This window comes from Meleagris gallopavo, chromosome 7 (assembly GCF_905368555.1).
Source record: "Meleagris gallopavo chromosome 7, MGAL_WU_HG_1.1, whole genome shotgun sequence".
NCBI classification, from domain to species: Eukaryota; Metazoa; Chordata; class Aves; order Galliformes; family Phasianidae; genus Meleagris; species Meleagris gallopavo.
The window spans coordinates 15,776,648-15,791,788 of record NC_139410.1 but is presented as its reverse complement, the minus strand read 5'-3'; the positions used below and the strand labels follow the sequence as shown (position 1 = coordinate 15,791,788).

General features: G+C 34.7%; 1 protein-coding gene across 4 annotated transcripts in view; it reads right to left on the bottom strand.

The window, feature by feature from the left end:
* LNPK (lunapark, ER junction formation factor) overlaps nt 1-15,141 on the bottom strand; it is a 38,765-nt gene that overhangs the window by 19,015 nt on the left and 4,609 nt on the right. For 3 of the 4 annotated variants that reach the window (XM_085227819.1, XM_085227817.1, XM_085227820.1), the window contains 6 exons: nt 14,825-14,869; nt 13,454-13,641; nt 10,228-10,286; nt 7,085-7,125; nt 737-817; nt 599-650 (listed from right to left, as the gene is read on the bottom strand). In XM_085227819.1, coding sequence (XP_085083945.1) covers nt 599-650; nt 737-817; nt 7,085-7,125; nt 10,228-10,286; nt 13,454-13,641; nt 14,825-14,869 — 466 coding nt within the window. The remainder of the gene's footprint in view (nt 1-598; nt 651-736; nt 818-7,084; nt 7,126-10,227; nt 10,287-13,453; nt 13,642-14,824; nt 14,870-15,141) is intronic. The other variant, XM_085227818.1, reaches the window with a different exon arrangement.

The following is a 15,141-nucleotide window of genomic DNA, read 5'->3' as shown; positions in this document are numbered from 1 at the left end:
TTTTAAGTAAGCCACCTTCATTAACATTAAACCAGGTGGTCTTTAGTCTGAAAATGCTACTGTTAATACACTACAAGTACAGCATGTTATACTCAACTTTAAGAAAAATCCAAGTATATTTTGCTTGTGACAAATAGTGAAGTCCATTTTTATTACCTACCTAATACCACTTCTGCACTAGCTTTGAGAAATCAACCCATCTGCCATAGAAAAGTAATTTAAGTGCTGCATTATGAAATGTCTGACTAAACAGATAACATAGCATAACTGGAAAATTAAGTCAAGGAACACAGTACAAGATTTCACAGCCATTTAGTATTCATATGAAACAAGGATGTGACACAAGAACTTGATTTTAATGCATCAGTATGTAATGTTGATGCTAACATTGCCTAGTAGAGCATCAGTATTTAATAACAGATCCACTGTATGAAAAAAATAAGGAACATCCACAGGCATAGTCTAATAAACAGTCTATTAACCCTAAATAAAGGTCAATCAATCTACAAATTTTATTACAGAGAGACTTCCAAGAGTGGAAATTGCAATGAAAGATGAGCATCTCTGCTAAAGAGCAGCCATTTTACAGGGCTATTACCTTGTCCAGGTCTCGAGGTTGCAGATGTTCCAGCAGATGGCAGTTCAGCCTCCTGCCAATTAATTATAAATAACATTATCTGAATGTACAACTCCATGGTACCTTTTACATTAAATCACTATCAATAGAAATTCTTACCTTTGCATCTGATCCTGGATCAAACCTTTCAAGAATTAGTTTAGCAGTCTTGTACGTTTCCTTCTCCATCACTTCCTCAAGCTGGAAACAAAAGGTTCTACATATCAGAACAGAATTCTTTCAGCATTTTCTTCACACACACCTATTCACAATCAACATACAGAAGTTACCAAATTGTGAAGCTCTACTCAATGGGTCATGTTCAGATGTAACTCACATAACATCTTCAGATAACTGCAGATTTTGATGCATACAATGGATATGAAATTTTCCTTCCAAAAGTTTAGCAACTCTAACGGGCTACTTGTATTTAACAGCTTTATTGCAAGGAAACACCAAATATTGCTAATTGTTTACATATAATGAGGAGAATAATTACATGCACCAACTTCAATAATGGAATGTGCAAAAATCTATCAGCCATCATTATTGGAAGTTATTAGACATGACAAGCACATGACAGGCAATTCCTTAGATTTATTTCCTCATAGCACTTAATGCTATTAATTTAAGGAAGGTCGTTAGCCAAGTGCTTTACAGAATAAAGTCTCTGTGCCAATTAACTGCTGTCAGCATCGATTTTAGATTATTTATTAGCAGAAGCAATTAGCTTGCTGCAAACGCTGTGAAAACTCACTAACTAGAGAACAGCCATGGAATTTGCTCAAATGACTTTAAAGGCTGGAACTCCATCTTTACAGCAATTCAAACTGCTTTTCAGAAAAAAAAGGGAACATGTTAAGAATTTAAATAAAAAAATTTACTGAGAACTATGCATACTTCAGGGAGTGTAATTAAAGCACTTCATTATTACAGCATTTTATTTACAATGCACTCAAGTGGCTTTATAGCTAATACATGGGCTTAATTAAAAAAGTAATCACTAGTAAAGTATCATTTTAGTGGTTAACAGTCAACATCAGAAGAAGCTTAACTTTAAAACAGATAGCTAAAGTTATGACAAATAGCAAATATACATAGAAATTATAATGCATTTTACAGTATCTTAAGCAGACCTTTTCTCTTAGATATGCTGACTAATGGCCACGTTCAGCTAAAAGTGGTCTTGTTTGTTTATTTGTTAAATTTGCTGTTGGCATAAGCTGCAAAACTGAAAAGGTCAGTGGTCAAAAAATTACATTCCCTCAAAGTCATTTATCACTGCTAAAATAATAAATGGTGCACATTAACATGACTTTTAGGCAAGTATTTCACTAGTGAGAAACTAGCATCTCAGCCTGTGTATACAGACCTTGCACTGCTTTTACCATTAAAGAAACCTCAGAATCACAAATAAACCTCAGAAGATAAATAAATTCCACTCCATTTAACAGATACACGGTACCCATTTAACAGCTCGCTCCTACAAACACTACCAGAAGTTCAAGGCAAGGAATACTACACAAGCTGCTAATTAAGGACTGTTGAAATAAAAAGGGAACAAATAGGGAAGTAAAAGTAACAATAAATTCCCAAAATTTTTATTTCTGCAGGGCTTTGGAGTTAATCTACTAACCTAGAAGTGCCACGCAGTACAACTAAGATCAGAATTAAGATTCTAATAGGAAAAATAAAGCATTAATTTCTCATAAAAGTGCAAACCATGAGGCAATCCTTCACATGACGGGATGATGCTAGCAAGGGAAAGCAGGGAAGCATTAACCATCAGTGTCAATATCCAGTCCCCAGACCAAAAGGAGGAGCCCAAAGTCACTTTACACAAATGACCGTATAATGCATGCATTTGTCTTCATAGCAACACAGGAAAACGAGAAAACCTCAGACTAGATGACTTCTAGGTAAAGAGAGAACAAAATGCTCCACCATCACTTGACATTCTCCTGTCACAAGATTCAGATGTCACAGTCATTCACACATTATGGAATTATGGGATAATTCAACAAGTTATTCTTCATATTTTGAAGTTTATACACAGTTACATAAATCCAGCAAAGCTGAAACTGAATGAGAACTCACATCTGCAATCAAGCTTTTACTTATTTCTTGAAAACTCCTAAAAGCAATTGAGATTTTTTATAAGTACACTCACAAATCCCGTGGCTTCACTTCCAGAACATATTTTCCTGAAATCAGTCAAATTTATATTGGCTGATAATATAAAAAAAAAAGCAGTAAAGAGATCAAAATTTGCTTACTGTTTAAGCAAATTAGTATAATTACTAGAAGCAGATAATGATTTGTGTGTATAAGCTTGGAATACTATGAGTTTGCATGAAGAAGAAACTTGCTTGTGCACTACCACAAACTCATTTATAAATGCAAATCAAACAACTGACTTCAGGATCATTCACTACTTTGAAACAAACCCAGAAAAGCTTTACCTAGTGCTAAACAATGGCTCAAAAACACAACAAATTGCTCTACAGTTCTGCTCTTCTCCCTGATAACCTTCTCTGAAATTCAATTTTTTTCCCCCCTCAGAAACATTTTCCACCTCCTATCAAAACAAAATTCACAGAGTATCAAACTAAAATGCTGAGTAACTGGAATCACAAGTGAATTCTCTGTAAAGGCTAATACCACCCTAATCGTGGATTTCCAAACTAACTCACAGAACTAGCCACATCTTAATAAAGCATCAGTGTTGTGTACCGCTTTCTCTCCTATGGATAATTGCATGCATGGCTTCCTTTCCAACAGACAACCAAAAGAATTCCTGCAAAAACTACACCAGTTGAAAAGTAATACGAGTAATGTATTTTAAGCATCTTGTCAGTGTGATTTAGCAAATAGAAATTTGAAGCATTAGCGCAGTGCAAGCTACTTAATCACCACACTACCTCGTGAGTTCTTAAACTGAATTACTTGGTACGTCAAACTTCACTATGGAGAAGTATTTCTCCACATTTGTGCAAGGCTGAAGATTAATTTCAATATATAGTGTAATATTTGCAAGCACATACAAAAGTAACTTTAAAATAGAAAATAAAGTAATTTAAGCCACAATAGTAACCATTTTGTATGAACGCTGCAACACATCTACAAGAAACGCACCTTGGTCATTCATCAATAGATTTAATTTTTAATCACACTTTTAGTTTCCTATTGTGAATTTGCAGTACTCTAACGTATACTGGGTAGGCACGCTGGGCTCATACAATGGTCAGTAATTACTATGCTATCTTAGCAACTCTGTCCTCAGGCTAAGAATTATCCCATCTTTAAGACCGCTACTCCAGGTAAAGTCTCTGTTAATTCCCACTTCTAGCAGCTTAATACATGTCCTGTGCCCTTGCTTTTAATCTGCTTAACTCTCTGAACTTGCTCATCTAAACACACTCAGGCTTAAGGGTTGACAACTTCATTAACTGATGAAGAACTAAGGCCAAAGAGACAGTCACAGTATCACAAACACAACCATAGTATCCCTTATAATCAATGATGGAAAAAGCTGCATCTTGAAGTACTGTCTTAATTATAGCTAATGCACTCAATTCTTACCCCCATGACAGTACCATAGAGAATCACAGCATGTTTTAGACCACTAAGGAAACAATGCTGTACAGACTCAACCCTGCGCAAAGTATTATACACACTGTGTACTTTGTCTCAGCAGACAATATTAATGGATATTTCAAGATGAAAAATGTCAGATATTTCACTCACGTTACCATCCACGTGATTATGCTACTAAAGACTGAAGTCTTGTGAGAAGAGCTGAAGGGTCCAATTTGGCAGCTCACACGGAAAGCCCTGTTGATTGTGCCATCTAGCAGGTGAGGAGCTTATTCTGTTATTGGCACCCTTTGGAACTTAAGGAGCATTACCAAAGAAAAGATAGACCGCAGGCCAGAAAAGCTCAAGTGCTGTAACACTTCTCAAAAGGCCAACTGTCTTTAAAGTTTCTCCAGCAGTCAGGCAGTTGAACTACAATAAAGTGAAAAACTATAGCTACTGAAGCAGGCTCACAGTGCCTGACAATCCACACTACAAATAAACGGGAAATACATAATTTATGTACTCCAATGTAGTTTGAAGATCACTATGTTAATATCTCTGTAACCATTTCTATTACCAAATACATCGGCTACTTAGAATCCAACAGGAAAAAATTATGATCTTGTCCTTCTCCATTCTCATTACTTTCCATTAACGCTTTTGGTTGGTTGTTTTTTTTCCTTGCTTTCATTGCTTTAACTACAAAGTAGGTATCGCTACAGATACTTGTTGATATAGATAGGACTAAGGAAATTAATCCAAAACCAAAACTAAATCTAAACATTATCAAAAATCACATTATTACGTAATTGTTATAACTCAATTTTAAAATGTTTTTATCTGGAATACAAATTCTAGTCATATCTCATTACCTGCATCTGTTTTCAGCTCATTTCAACACAGTAGGATTCAAGGTTAATTAAATACCTTTAAATTATGACCAAACTTTGAAGAAAATTTTCAGAGTCAAAAATACCAACACCACACAGTCCAATAGGATCCAGTAAGTCTCCTGTTTCCTTGCTAGGAATCAGGCACCCAAAGCTCAGGAGATAATCACAGACTTTATTGCCCTCAGACTGAAAAATAGTAGAGCTGAAGACCTACTTAGAAGTTTGTCTTCAACAATTACAGGTTGGCACTTCTGCTGTCATTTTGACTTTTTTTTTTTTTAACTTTTTTTTTTTTTTTTTACATTATATATTTTGCATATGCAAAGTCAGGACATTTACACCACGTTTCAGACACTATAATTCCAAGCAAAGAAACCTCCCCATTTTTTTTCCTGACTCATCTAGCTAATTTTGTCTCATCTAAAAAAAAATAAAAAAGACAAGGAACCCACACACAAGTTCAGTATTACTATTTCTTCAAGAATATGAAGATTGTGATCACAGATTACCATTTATTTAAATGAAATGAGAGATTTACACTCAAGACTCTGAAGGCTCTTTGGTTCTCCATTGAGCTTCTCCAGAAATTTCCCTTCAAAACAACTCAATAACTGTATAAATTGGAAAGATTAACTAACTTCAGTTATTGTTTTAATAAAATAAGATTAAAACTATAGCTGTCATATTCATTTATTTCATTACTACAAAATTCAAGCTTCTCCAACCCTTTTTATCACCTCTTCAGCCAAAGGACACCTCCATTTAATAGATTCCTTAAAATAAAGATTAGCAGATATAAATTAGCAAATCCTCTTTACTAAAGGACAATGACATAATCAGGTTACAGTTTACCGTACCATTTTTACATTTAAAAAGTACTTCCACAGCCCAGTGGAAGATCAGTGAATTCTGTTTGCCATGTGAAAGCCATATGATCTCAGACTCCTACCTGACACCTTTTTAGTAGCTTTGCTGCAGGTTTTCTTTCCTGTTAATTTAGCTACTAGAGCGAACAACCCAAAAGGCACAAGGTAAACAAGTTGGAAAAAATCATAAACAACAGGGGCACATACTGCAACTTCAGGAGGATGTTTCACAGGTAGGGACTTCATTTCATTTCATTTCATTTGTGATTTCATTGGTGGCTGGTTGGAGGTTTTTGGGTTTTTGTTAAGTTTTGCCCTAAGAGACTTGAGATGAAGCCACAGTTTCCTTATAGAGTGACTAGCCAGAGATGAAACAGCTTTCAGTGTTATGAACTTTGCAAACAGTGCAAGTTATCCAAGACTCAGTAGCTTTTCCATCTAAAATTTGTTTCAAGATCAAGTGTTGATCCATCTGATACAAAGACCTGACATACACCAGTTTCATACATTTAATTCATCCACACAGCTCACAAAAACAGTCTGGAGATAACCAATGGAACTGACACAAGACAGCATACATTTTCAAGAGAAAAGAAGGTAATGGAATGAATACATAGTATAAAATAAGATGGAGAACAGAAAATAAGCAGGGAAGCATTTGAGATACAATCTGTTACTTGATGAAGAAGTGAATCCAGATGCAAGTCATTTTTGCTATTTATAAACAAAAAAACTAAATGACGTATCTATTAAAAATTCAGTTGGACTCCATGATCTCGAATCAGTATATATACTGCTTTATAATCCTAAAGTAACAAATAGTGAGCAATAAGCAGTTTAAAGAACACATTTTCATTTTTTGCTAAATCACTTAGCAGACCTAGCAACAACAGAACAGGAGGTTTAATTTAAACTACAAGGAGAGAAATTATTCTCATACACAAGCAGCCCAGTACTACTGTGTGGCAGGAGTACTAGAAAACACATGAAAATAGGCAGAGGAGGGGGGGAAGCTATTAATGTTGCTCTATCTCTGCTTTTCATCTATGTATCTTCATCAAGCTGAGCTTGTAGAGACAAAAACATTTTAGTGGACCACAACAACTGTTTTTTCTTTAAGTTTTACTTACAATTTTTTTCTTTTGAGATTTTAAATCATCCAGCGCATCATCTAGAAGAAAAACATCATACATCAGTTCCCATATAAGAAAACGCCTGCACCCTCTCAACATTGAATTTGTACGATCAAAGTTTACTGACCACAACAAAACCTACTTCAGTAAACCTTGCAAAAAAAAAAAAAAAGAAAGAGAAAATAAACTATCTTTAACCCTGGAGTTGCTCATAAATTATAGCCCACTTATCATTTTGCAGTTATAAGTATTTTAAAAGTTTTATGTATCATTTCCTCATTAAGGGAACCAATTCTAGCTAGTGCCCTGCTTTGACCTACATTAAAATTGCTACAACAATGGACCAAATGCACTTAATCTCAGCAGTCAAACTACAGAAAAAAATGCTTGAAGTCCAAGTATTAATATATCTGAGTACCGGATTTACTGGCTTCAATATTTCACGTAAGCCTCTTACACATGCTGGTTTCAAATGCCGGATGAATTCTGAGCTTCATATCTGAATTTATTTCACCTTTCCAATACTTTGAGATCACAGAAGAGAAAAAAAGTTTTGTAGGCTCACCAGGTCGTTTTACTACTAAATGTAAGAGACTTTGCTACAAGTAATAAGCGCAGCACTTAACCTCTTATCTCTAGAAGGAACAGAGAGGAAAGGTCAAATGCAGTGGGATTCTCCTTAAGTCAAATGCTTACAGCTTGGCACTCAAGGAAACCTCACTGCAATAAACCATCACATAGTACGGAAGATATTTTCTTGGTATCATCAGTTTTCCACTACATCCTTCATAGCAAGAAAAGCTTAACACACACAAAATCTTGTTTAAAACTCTTCCCCTTCCTCAATATTATTGGACACAAGCAGTTCACTTGTAAGATATCATGGTTTTTATCCATTTGTCAATTTTCCAAAAAAAGTATAAAGCTACAGGAAGCAAGAATATGAAATGTAATACATACTTTTACGAACATACATACATTTGCATTTATCTATATATGTTTATTAGGTATATTAAATACTTCTGAAAACTTATTCCAGGAAATAACTTTAAGGAACACATAACATCTTGAACTTTTCCAGAATGTAGGAACCCACTTTGTTGTATTAAGCCATTCTGTTAAATGTATAAAATACTAGAACCTGGCACATACAAAATTCTAAAGTTGAATGCTGAGAAAAAATAACTATTACCATCACTTACCAGTAAAAGAGATGGAACTTAGAGCAAAATCTATTTAGTGCCAGGCCAGACCAAAGAAAATAAACAATTCCAGGAATGACTTCAAATAAACAAACTAATACACCTCCACCCACCAAATTTGATATTTGTATTAGAACAGCCTCTCGGGTAGTCCCACATACATTAACAGCTTGCACTGTAAGGTGGCATGGGATCAGGCAGCCAAACAAATAGGAGTGTCATTCATTAACAGTTAATTAAGAAACAGAGGCTGCATTTGGTACACAACTGCCTAGAACAACTTTGAGTTGTAGCCACCCACATTGGAATACAGTAAGTTTATAGAGGGAGCATTTGTTTCTTTACCCCCTGCTTTTGACAAGCATCTCATCCTTGCCCCTTCCAAGGTGGACAAATGGCAATTACTGGAAAGCACTCTCAAGAAACCAATATATCTTTTCTTAATTAAGCCTACTGAAAAAGCATTCATATCAGAGAAGTCAATACCTGCAAGATACCTCATTTATTTTCTCCATGCTTTGGGATAGATCAGCCTAAATCTTCCTCAACAGCTGTCTGACTCACCTATCTTAATAACGGATATTCCCTAATCTTCCTACATCACCCATCCTCCCTGTGTTTCACTAGGAATTTTCCTCATCCAGAGCTTGGCCCCCAGAACTTATGTACTTATCCAGTGTAGACTTCCACAGTATTGAACTATCCTTTCTAATGAAACTTGTTATACTAAATCATATCAGAATAAAAGGCTATACTTGAGATACTCATTGCCAGTTCTTTTTCCAATGCATTTTTTCTGCAACTCTTGCACTGTGTATTTTATTTCTTTTCTAAACAGAACACTTGCAATTTTGAGGTAAAACACAAATTGGGTTTGCTCAATCTCTAGTGCAGAAATAATTCTCTTTAGCGCGATCTAACAAGTACTTAAACCTTTTCTACACAGGTAGAAAGGCAATAGACTTCCTCATATTCTAAAAATAATAATAAAGGCTTTTAAATCAACCAGAACAATACACTTAGTTCTTATGGGGCCATGGAATGCAAAAACATTTGTCCTTAGAAATGAATCAACACAGCATCACAAAATATACGAACGATTTTATCTGTAGATAAAAATGTTCCTATGCTTGCATCTAAGATGTAAACGTTAAATTTAAGAAATTCCAAAAGTGACATTTAACTCAAAAAACGTCAACTTAAAAACATCTTGTAGCTCTGCAAGTCATAAAACACTGACGTTTTTCTGCATAAGTGCTCATATGACCGTGAGATATTGCTACAGGCCGGATTCCTTTCAAAGAAAATCTCAGATGAAGTCTAACTACCACAAACAAGTGCCACAGATGCATTTCACATTAGAATGAATTTGCATGTACTTTAGCAGCTATACACAAATATATGTATGAACACCAGCATTTTTATTTTTTAAATTACACGACACCCAATTTTTCTTAGTTCTCAAAAAAAAAAAAGCCATCACACACCTATCTCCTCATACAGTCAGAAGAGCATAAGCATATTTTGGAGAACTTGGTGAGGAGTAAGCAATCTTGACAAATCAATTTAACACCTGCTATACATCTCTTCTACATAAAGATGACAGATTAGAACTGCAAGAATACTTGCAAAATGCAAATATTAAAGAAGTCACTGCTATTATTTTTATTTTTCTGCTTCATTTTATTCTGTTACACTTCCAAATATCCAAAGAGGGGAGAAAGTTACCATCATTTCATAAGCAAAGTGAGAGATTAAACAGTTTCCTTAATGTTCTCTACACAGTTGTGGTAGAAACAACAGCGTAGCTAACGCTACCCATTTTAACATCAAGAGGTTATTGCTGGACGCACCAAATGATTCAAAATATTCCCTTTCTCACAGCAAGCATCATTCCCAACCAACCCCATACACTTAGAAAAATAGAAAAATACTTACTATTCCTTTCTGTCCTTTTGGAAAAGAAAAAAATGAGCAGTGTTCTTATAAACCAGATTCTTTAAAACAGAAAGAAGAGTTATATTAATTAAAATATTGCAGTAATCATTTCTGAAGTCATTTAGCAAAGCAGACAGTTCACATAGAAGACTTAACACATGAGATTTAATTCAGCAAATACAAAGAACAAATCTTCAAACAATATTAATTGAAGCTGAATTACCACATTGCCAACAAGACACCAACATTGGCATAAATAAAATCCAACTGGAATAATATTAAACAAATACTACTATAGGTAAAAAGACTAAGGAAGCAGTAGCAGTAACATCATTGCTTGCTAAAATGCTCAATGAGAATGTTTGGAAACCTCAAGGTATATGAAACTAGCTGAAAACTACCTATTCATTGCTTCTTGTTAGATAAATTTATGAAGCAAGTTAACCAAAAAACAAGTCTACCAGCTAAGTCCTAAAATTAAGACACCAGAGGTTTGTACAAAGAATTCAATACCAATGAAAGGCAAGAGATACAGCTATTGTGCAAATGCTCTCCCAAACAAACATAACTGTCCTGATTCCTATTGATTTTACAGAGCTCTGAATCCAGTCACATTCTGTACAGTTTCAGCTGACTTAATCCAAACAATGCAGCAGCTTTATCTGTGTGCTCAAAATAAGATTACTGATCTATGTCTGTTTTACATACGAAAGGCTTTTCTGCAGTCCTTAATACTTTTCTGATTTAGAATTGTTTATAATTATGATAAAGTAGCAGGGTTTCAGTTGAGCAAAAAAAATCCACATCCTAAAGGCTAGAAACATTTTCTGAATAATAACTAGCATAGGAAAGTAAGCAAAATAATGCAAGATTTTTAAAATATTTCTGAGTAACTCATTAAAACATATTTTGTGTTTATATAATGGCTACTCAATTTCAAATGCTTTTACACAGTTAGAAAACATGAATTGGGTAAGTCAGAAAGGGCAAACTGAATGTGAAAGTAACATATCCAAGGTAAGAGAAACAAGCTTAACTATTCCACTTCTGAAAGTGTACTGTAACAACTTAGGAATACAGACAGCTTTGTTTCTAAACAACATAAAATACATCTTCCCATGAAGAAAGAACACTGTGGTACACAGGCATTACTTCTTTGTTTTTATCTATGCTTAATATAGAAAAGAGTCTTTTCCTACCTAACGTTGTATCCTAAACAAACACATATGGTAGGATTTCATGCAGCAGAAGATTCGGGAAATTTTGAGGTCAAAGTTGGAAAACAGATCTTTTCACATAAACATAGCAAGTTTAAAATGAAAAGCATTTATATGAGAATTAGGGCAAGATGAAATAGTTTTCATTTAATTAGATTCTATTTCAAGAATATCTCCCTAAAACACAGAACATCTCAGATGTATCAATACATATTTAAAATCAATCCTAGCAGTTAACTCTCCCTACCAGTAACGTGCCAAGACTGAGGGAATGACCTAAGGCAGAAACAAGATGGTGACTGACTGCAACTGGAAAAAGCAGACATATTCCAGTTTGATTAGGGCTTTGAAAAAGAAGAAATCTTAGAGCTATTGCTGGGTGGCACCTCCTGACTGAGAGCAAAGACAAGCTGGCAGTTGTTTGTTATTCACATCTGTCAAAAAACCTGAAGTGTAATAGCTTAATAGAAAAAAAATCAGATGAACTGTCACGAATGGTAAAAAAACAAGTCTAGCTGTGAACTTGTAATCTAATTCAAAAATGCCACCATTCCAAAAAAGTGAAGCAAGAATTGGGAAGACAAATTAGGGAAGATCCAAAGTGAAAATTCACACCAGAGCACTAGAAGCCATCACCTTCAGTTGTAAATTTTTCATTTCTACATAAGCCCTCCTATCTCAGTCTCAGTGAAGGTTCCTTTTCTGCACACTTTCACTAGTAGCGTAAGCAAGCTTTGCATGCTAACAACAAAAGCCCTTGTTCTGCACTTCAGAACAAATCATATTGCTGTCAAAGATGAATTTATAAATTAATTCTTTCCAGAAAAGATAGCACTGCCCATCTATCTTTCCACAAGATTCTATAACAACAACACTTGACTACAGTCCACTTAACACAATATAACATGTAGAGGATATCTTCATGTATCTTTTAACACATTATGTTCTGTGTTATCCACACCAATTGATCCTGCAGATCCTTAAATATATACACTTGACTCTTCCTTTCAAGTCTAGAGCTAGAGCACTGGCAAATCAAGTTTCCATATAATTGTGCTGCACAAATATAGACAGCATTCATGATGTTCATCTGAGATAGTGGAATTTCCTACGACATAAAGCAGTAAATGCACTCTGCAATCTGTTTGCTAGAAATGTTGCTCCAAAGACCGAGACCAATTCTCCTTGCTGGGGGCAAAGAGCAAAGAAATGAAAGCATTCTTTGGAAAGGTGAGAACTCAACTTTTTTGTTTTCAAATAGAAGGTCAACGTAGGAAACTAGTCACTCATGAGGACAAACGGCCAATTGTGTAGAAAAAGAGAAGACAATTGTCCCTCCTATCCACATTCAAAGATGTTAGGGTATTTTCTATGTAAACAATCAAGGAACTTACAGGAAAAAAAAAAAAACCAGCTATTTACATAAAATTGATCCTCAAGATATTTAAAATTGACCCTCAATATATTTAGCCCAATAACCTTCCACATAACTTCAGCATTAACACTCAGCTAATATCTAAAATTCAGTTTTTCCATTCAGTCTCAAACTTTTTCCTCCAATTTTATATGGTTCACTGCACATACAGGCAAAGGAACTTGTATCACTTCCATACAGTAGTGTTGCTTTTCCAAAACAGCAGCAAAAACGAAACCCAAGATAGTGTCTATAGTGCTCTTCTCTTTATATTATGCTAACTGGCAGTTGCTCAGGTATCGTTCTCTCTCTAGCTCTGGTATAATTTTGTTAAGTCAAGCAACTTTAGATGCTAACATCTTCTGATGATTAGACTTAATTCAATACTAAATCCAGACCCTAGAGAAACATTTCCACTAAAGAAAGCGTCTGTCTTACTACTTAGATTTACTTTAAAACAAAAAATTCAACAAGTTATAACAACTCAAAAATCATCAAAAACAAACCCAAACCCCTGCCACAAAGTATTCTCCATCTCCTTCTATCAAAGGGACAATCATTAAAAAAAAAAAAAAAAAAAAAGACATTTACTTACATCAGTGGAAATGCAAAAAATGGAAGAGTCATAAAAAATCTTGCTGTCCATTCATCAGGAAGACACCACAAATATACAATTAAGCAGGTGACAAGATAAAGAAGTGAAGAGTAGAAGAGCAGCCGTCCAACCCATAGTTTCTGTAGTCTCTGATTTTTTTCTCTAAATTCTTCTAATGTCTGTATTTCCTGTAAACAAACAGGTTCAACTTTAACGATGAAATGTAACAGTGGCTTTTATTAAGCCACTTTTAAGTGCTTGCTAAAATTAGCCATATCGATGTCATACCCACATTGTAGTTAAGCATATTTTTGATAAATGCCGTTATTTACCAGAGTTAACTTTCATACCATAAATACACCCAGGACTATACTTACGATAAGGGCCACTTGCACTGTATTAGCAGTGACATATCACTACTGGGCAGAACTACTGAAAATTATTACTTTTTTCCTACGTCACTTTTTAGTATGTTTGGGAGAAATTGAACATGCTCCATATCTTATGAATGGCTGTCTCTAGAACCACGGAAGACTCTACCAAATATTTTTTGCATTCTAAAACTTCTATCAGACACGCGGAATTTCAAATGTTTTTAATGCTTTTCTACTAACATGGGAAACTGCTGAAACCTCCCAGTCACTTCACATGTTTTCATCTTCATATTTTCTCACCTTAAGACTAAAATCTTGAAAACCAAAATGATGCATAGCAATCAAGCTATGCTCTGAAGCGTTACCATCTTGATTGCATTTCAAGTGACAACAGAAGTACTTAAATTTAAAGGAAAAAGTATCGACAGCACATTTCAAATGAATTTGTTTCTTCAAGCAATACAGACACGTGTCTCAAATTCCAGCTAAAAACCACAACTGATCAATTAACTGTTTTGTTATTCAGGCTCTACCTTATTTACTACCACTATAGTTACAATTTTTGCACTTGAAACCACACATTGAAGCTTTTCTAGCAAGCCTGATAAACAGAACTTTCCTCAAGTGACATTTCCCATAAAACAGGAGTTTAACTACTAGTTACAATAAAGCTGTGCAGTTATGCCAAGCTCACACTTCAGACCCATTCCAGGCTTTCTACATAGCTGTTTAAACTATAGTTCCTCAGTAATTATTACACAGTGTTTTGGTCTGGTTTAGGTTGTTAGCGTTGGGGTTTGTTTGTTTGTTTCATTCTTTTTTGTTTGTTTATTTTTTTAATGTAGCAATCTATATGAAACTCAGAATCAATGACAACCAAAGGAAATAATCAAAATGATTTAAAATTCCATAGCATTATTCTACTTAAAATAAAAGCATGACCAAACAGGACATACATTTCCAAATAAAAACAAATCACTAAGAGGCAAATACATACCTTATCAATTTTTTCTAATACTTCTACAGTAGAAGGCTTTGCCTGCTTACAAGGGAAGGAACAAAGCCATTAATCTGACTAAAGCAATATGTTGAGGATTAGTATACATTAACAGTTTCCTAACAAAAAGACATGTAATGAATTAATATATCATCTGTTTTATATAAAAGATAATAATCTTTCCTACTTTAATAGTGACAAATAGAAGACACTAACACATCGCTGTCTTACAGTTGTCATGACTGTGGATTGAAGGCTCCACTCCTACACCACAAAAGATGAAAACCTACATGTACAGTAATAATAGGTGCGTGGGT